The following is a 6,313-nucleotide window of genomic DNA, read 5'->3' on the forward strand; positions in this document are numbered from 1 at the left end:
GACCGCCACCACCGCAAGGGCCCAAGTGAAGGGCAGAGCTCTGACTCCAGAGTCTCTGCTGCTCGGCTTAGTGGACTTGGACACACGGTTTCCCGTCACAGCCTCAACTTCCCCATCTGTAAACTGGACCGAGGGCTAGGTTCCCTGAAGTCCCTCCAGTTCCAAGGTGCAAGAGTTATTGGTTGGCCAGAAAGTTCATTCAGCTTTTTCCATAGGATGGTACAGGAAAGCCTGAATGAAACTTTTTGGCCAACACCAATATTTTCTAGGCTTCCCTGGTGGCTCAGCAGTAAAGAATCCGCCTGCCAAGACAGGAGACACAGGTTCAATCCCTGGGTCAGGAAGATTCCCCCGGAAAAGGAAATGGCAACCCACTCCAGTATTCTTGCCTGGAGAAGCCTGTGGACAGAGCAGCCTGGTGTGCTATAGTCCACGGGGTCGCAAAGAGTTGGACACAACTTAGCAACTAAACAACAACAACATTTTCTGTGCTGGAGCATTACAGTGATCCTTCCACAGAGTGAGTTTCTCCAGGGCCCAGCCCTGGGCTCTCTTGCTCCCCACACTGGCCGCTGGGCCTGCACCATGCCTGACATTAGGCGGCTGCTCAGTCCATGATGAAAGACGGGCAAGTCAAAGCTGCCAGCTCCCAGGCAGCCTCAGCAGCCCATGGCCCAGCCCCCGGTGCACCCCCCATCCCACTCACTCACCTGTAGCTGCCCGCCACCACCTGCTCACAGTCGATGATGACAAACTTCTCTAGGGCCTGCCCCGTGAAGCGGCGGCCTGCCTTGCTGCAATATGTGTCCCCACATGTGCTCCGTACACGCATGTTCTGAGCCAAGGAGGGAAGGGGGTTGGGGGTGACCTTGAGAGATCGGGGCTCAAGCCATGTCTAACTCCCATGGAGTCTCTGACCGGAAAGAGCTAAGAGAAGCCGGCCCCCCTCCCATTGACTCCCAGTGCTCATGGACCAGCCCACCCCATGCCCCGGCTCCTGCTCCATCCCTCGCTGACCGGCAGGTGCCCTCCGTTGAGGTCCATCTTGTAGCACATCTCCAGGAAGTGCCTCAGGTGCTGCTGGGCCAGGAGCAGGTAGACGGGGATGCCGCGCCGGCCCGAGGCCTCCATGAGGTCACACAGAAGCTCCATGTCAGTGAATATGTCCATCACGACAGCCACCACCTGGGGAGGGAGGGGGAACTCAGCCCTGCCCGGGGGCAGGGGCTAGATCCCAGGAAACAGGCACTGGACTGAAAAGCAGGAGACCAGAGCCTGTGAGACCATCTGAACTGGGAGGGCTCTTAGTGGTGACCCAGCCTGGGGGGTTTTGACTTAGAAAGAGGGAGGTTTCACTGTCTTGAAGCCCAGAAGGCTGTTTGAAAGGTTTGTGGGGGGTTTTTTTTAAATGATTTTTATTGGATGTTTGAAAGTTTTTGTTTGCATTTATCTAAGCACAATTTCTTTATCTGTTGTCAGATTCTCAGAGGTCCGTGGATCAGCTGCACTAGTCTGAAGGTCTCCTCTACATAAGTGAGGAATGATGCCCAGAGAGGGAAAGAGTCAGAAGCAGAAACCAGCCCCCAGTTCCCAGGCCAGCACCTCACACTACCTGCCCCCTAGCTCCAGCTGTCACTCTGTGACTGTGAGGCTCCCTTGTCATGGATCAGAGCTACAGGCAGTGACCAGGGTCTTTGGTCCCCTTTGCCAGACCCATCTGTTCCTCTGTGAAACTGCAGAGGTTGCTGTGACTTTTTCTACCCATACCAACTGGGACCAAGTTTTCTGCTCACTGTCCGCTGTGAGAACCTCCCCTCCCAGTTCTCCAGGTTGAGAGGCAGCAGGTGCAGAGCTAAGCACTCCAGTTCTGGAGCCAGACAGAACTGGGTTCAAACCTGCACTCTGCCACTTCCTAGTGACACAGCCTTGGGTGAGTTCCTTCACCTCTGGGTGCCTTGACTTCCTCATCTGTTAAATGGAGATAAAGATAGCTACCTCTCTGAGTTATGGAGAATCAAATGTGAAAAGCCTCAACACGCAACTGAAGCTCAATAAACGATCCTTTCCTGCTGCTTCCTTAATAAACAAGGACCTTGGGCCACAGGGAGAGGAAGCACTTCCTAAGGTCACCGAGAGTCAGTGACAGCCCAGAGTGGAAGCCTGGCTTCCACTGGCCCAGAGGCAGAGGGTCTAAATGCGAGGAACCAAAGCATTGAGGGATGCCCTGGTCCATGGCACAGGTCTGGCCAGGAATAGTGATGGGGGTCAGGGGGGAGGACAAGCAAGAAAGATCAAAGGGGCAGAAGTGATGACAGCAGCCACTCACTAATAACCCCATTCCCGCTGCCAATCAGGCCCTGCCCTCCCCTGCCTGGGGCGTAGGGAGACTTGTCAGGGAGGCTCTGGAGGTCCCGGTAGGTCTCAGCATCCTGGCTCCTAACATCTGCAGTGGGCTCCCGGCAGGCTGCTCCCCTGGCCAGGGCACTGGGGCTAACCTGCCTCAAACCCTGCCTGGGGTCATCTGATTCTGGGCTCCAGGAGTGAGGCTGTGCTAGTCTGTGGCTACAGCCCTCCCGCACTAGCACCCCTACCTGCCCTCCCCCGTTTCCCTTTCTCCTGAGCCCCTGCTCCCCATCCCTGAGCCCAGCAGCCTCCTCTCCTCCTTCCTTTGGGTGCAGAGCTAAAAGCCCAGCCTTCAAGGCCAAGTGGAGGCCCAGGCTCCAGTGCCCCTTCCCCTGATTCAGGCCAGGGGAGACACGGTACACAAAGGGCAAGGCGTGGTTGGGGCCATACGTCAGGGCTGTGCCTCAGTCTTGGGGCCTGAGTCTAGAACTCTTTCCTCTACCTGAGCCCTGGCTCCATTTCACCAATGGACTGGACCTCCCTGAGTGAGTACCATCCCCTCCCTGGCCTCAGTTTGCTCCTCTGTAAGTCAAGGGGGTGGCTCAGATGCTCACCGAGGTTGGGGCTCTTTGTCTTAGGATCATAGATCTTTCTGAAAATCTGATGGAAGCCATGGACCCTCTCCCCCAGAAGAGAGAGGATTCCTCTCTGCAATGAGCACCCCTTTGTACCTGTTTTCTGGGTGTTTGTGGTATCTCTGAGGCCCATCCCCTGTTCTAAGCTTATCCATAATGTCCCCGAGTGCCAAGGGATTGTGCTGTGCTGTGCTTCGTTGCTCAGTCATGTCTGACTCTTTTGCGACCCCATGGACTGTACCCCATCAGGCCCCTCTGCCCATGGGATTTCCCAGGCAAGAATATTGGAGTGGGTTGCCTTTCCCTCCTCCAGGGGATCCTCCCAAATCAGGGATTGAACCCAGGTCTCCCACATTGCAGGCAGATTCTTTACCATCTGAGCCACCAGGGAAGCCCACCAAGGGATTACCAAGGTAAATAAAACCTCTAGGAGCTTGTGATCTGATAGGGCACAGAGGTTCTTGTCCCAGTGCTGCCCCAAGCTGCTGGGTGGCCTTGCGTGCTGGTCCCTTTCTCTCCCTGGGCCTCAGTTTCCATATCTGTGAAATGGGTGTCTGAAGAGATGGGGCCCTTACCGTGCGGGCCTGGCTGAAGAGGAAACGCAGAAGGTCCTTGATGCTCTTGGCTTTGTCCCGCTGGAAGTGGACCACAGCCTGCGTAGGGCTGAAGCCCGTGGCATGTGGCACCTCGGGCCAACCCAAGTCCAGGTCCGGAGGGTCTATGTCGGAGGCCAGAGGGAAGTATGTGCCCGAGGTGACTTCGGAGTGCAGGCTGAGGCGGTCAGGCCCCAAGGCCTCGGGTCCCTGGGCCTCGCCGAGCTCCGGGCCCCCGCGTGCATGGCTGGTCATGTATTCCATATCCAGGGCACTCAGAAAGGGCAGCTCCCGCTCCTCGGAGATGACCCGCAAGTAGGCATCCTCGCCCCGCTCCAGGAGGGCGTCGGCTGCCAGCCGGGCTGCCTCGCTGTGCTGCAGCACCAGTGGGGAGCTCTCCCGCCACCAGGGTCGCTTCAGCTCGTCCACCCGGCTCCTCAGGGGCCCCGCCATGCTTTGGGCACCAGGCCCCCAGGCCCCAGGCCTCCGAACACGCCTGCCCACCGGCTCCTCTCACCCTCCAGCGGGCTCCATGGTCTGCACCCTGGGCTGGCCACGGCAGGAAGAAGATCCCAGCAGGCCTGCCTGCTGCCCCGCCTGCCCTGTGTGGCAGGGCCCCGGGCCTGTTGTCACCCTATGTCAGAGCCATGCTCCACCCCTTTGCCCCCGGCCTCAGGAACCTGTCAGGTCAGCCTCACCTGTCTGCCTGCTGTTGGGACTCGCCTGCCCAGAGAAAGGCAGGCCCTCAGCACACTCTCCTTCCCCACCCACCTCAGCCCCACCCCAGCATCACCTGCTCCTTCCCCGCCAGGCTCCTAGCAGTTTCCTCCAAACCCTGACCTTCCAGAGTCCCGGTGAAAAATGCTGTCCCACTCCGGAAAAATTCTGTTCAGATGGCTGTTTCCAACAAGCTTAACTCCGAGAAAGCTCTTGACCTGGTGGGGCCAGACCCTAACTCTAACCCTAACCCTCCTCAGGGGCTGGATATTAAATGATTATGGGCTTCTCTGGTGGCTCAGTGAATAAGAATCTGCCTGCCCATGCAGGGGACATGGGTTTGATCCCTGGTCCGGAAGATTCCACATGCCATGGAGCAACTAAGCCTGTGAGCCAACAACTATTGAGCCTGTGCTCTAGAGCCCGCAAGCAGTAACTACTGAGCCTGTGGGTTGCACCTACTGAAGCCCGTGTGCTTAGAGCCATTGCTCCACAGCAGGAGCACAATGAGAAGCTGGAGCACCGCAATTAGAGTAGCCCCTGCTCGCCGCAACTAGAGAAGGCCCATGCAAAGCAACGAAGACCCAGCACAGCCAAAACTAAATAAAATTGAAAATTTTTTAATCGTTATGAGAAAGTTGTTTGAGAGGCTCAGGGCACATGTTGCATGGTTCGGAGGCAAACAGGTCTGGAGGCAAGTTTCTGTTTTCTGCCACCATCAAGGACCGAAGTCCCAGAGCCCTCAGAGCAGGGTGAGAGGCCTTGTGCTGGAGAAAAGGAGTCAGCAGATGGCAGCTCACTGGGGAGGCAGGTCGGGCAGGAGTGGTCGCAGCAGTGCACAGTGCCAGCCCGAGGCACCACCTTTCTGTGGAGGGACAAGGTCCAGTGAGGATGGCCAGGACAGCAGGAGACTCAGGCCGTGTCTCATGACCCTGTTTAGTGCTGGCTGCACTTGCTTCAACTGGTCTGTGGTCATGCCCAGACCAGACAGAGGTTCCTCTGTGTCCATAGGACACAGGTTTGATCCTTAGTTGCAGGACTAAGATCCCGTGTGCCATGCTGTGCAGCCAAAAAAATAAAAGGAGGCCCTCCCCTGGAGGTGGGAGGCTGAGTGATGGGTGGGGGGTGAGTAAGCAGAGCCAGACCGTGGGAAGGTAATAAGCTGTAGGGGTAGCCAGGGTGGCAGGGCCTTCATTAGGGCCTTATCTCTGTTAGATCTGTTGAGGGGGGAGCAGGGGCCTTATCTGGGTCAGAGAAGCACTATTGGGAGGGGAGCAGGCATGTTTTCGGTGGTGTTGAGTTTCTGTGGTTTATCCCTTGGTGGTGTACATATCGACCTGATGATACATATTTTTGGCTCTTTTTAAAAATCATTTTTAATTAATATAAAGTTTACCATCTTAAATGTTTTTTTAAATTTATTTTTAAAATTTATTTGACTGCACTGGGGTCTTAGTTGTGGCATGTGGGATCTAGTTCCCTGACCAGGGATCAAACCCAGGGCCTCTGCATTGGGAGCTGGAGTCTTAGCCACTGAACTCCCAGAGAAAGTCCCTCATCTAACTATTTTTAAGTATGTAGTTCAGTGGTTCACCCACACAGGTATGCAACTATCACCACCATCCATTGCCAGAACTTTTTCCATCTTCCACAACTGAAATTCTATCCCTATAAAAGGCTTAGTACCTTCCTCTCTCTCTCCCAGCCCCTGATAGCCATCACTCTACTTTCTTTTTTTCTTGTTTTTAATTTTTTAGGCTGCACCAGATCTTAGTTGTGGCATGTGGGATCTAGTTCCCTGACCAGGGATCGAACCCAGGCCCCGTGTATTGGGAATACAGCATCTTAGCCACTGGACCAGTAGGGAAGTTCCCCTACCACTCTACTTTCTAACTCTATGAATTTGACTACTCTAGGTATCTCATGCGGAGAAGGCAATGGCACCCCACTCCAGTACTCTTGCCTGGAAACTCCCATGGACGGAGGAGCCTGGTGGGCTGCTGTCTATGGGGTCGCACAGAGTCG

General features: G+C 55.7%; 1 protein-coding gene across 1 annotated transcript in view; it reads right to left on the reverse strand.

Moving 5' to 3' along the window:
- FAM83C (family with sequence similarity 83, member C) overlaps positions 1 to 4,024 on the reverse strand; it is a 5,666-nt gene extending 1,642 nt beyond the window's left edge. The window contains exons 1-3 of the mRNA XM_010854902.1: positions 3,554 to 4,024; positions 1,018 to 1,185; positions 711 to 835 (exon numbers count right to left, since the gene is read on the reverse strand). Coding sequence (XP_010853204.1) covers positions 711 to 835; positions 1,018 to 1,185; positions 3,554 to 4,024 — 764 coding nt within the window. The remainder of the gene's footprint in view (positions 1 to 710; positions 836 to 1,017; positions 1,186 to 3,553) is intronic.
- Between the last annotated feature and the right edge of the window lie 2,289 nt (positions 4,025 to 6,313).

The sequence above is a fragment of the Bison bison genome, unplaced genomic scaffold (genome assembly GCF_000754665.1).
Source record: "Bison bison bison isolate TAMUID 2011002044 unplaced genomic scaffold, Bison_UMD1.0 scf7180017864352, whole genome shotgun sequence".
NCBI classification, from domain to species: Eukaryota; Metazoa; Chordata; class Mammalia; order Artiodactyla; family Bovidae; genus Bison; species Bison bison.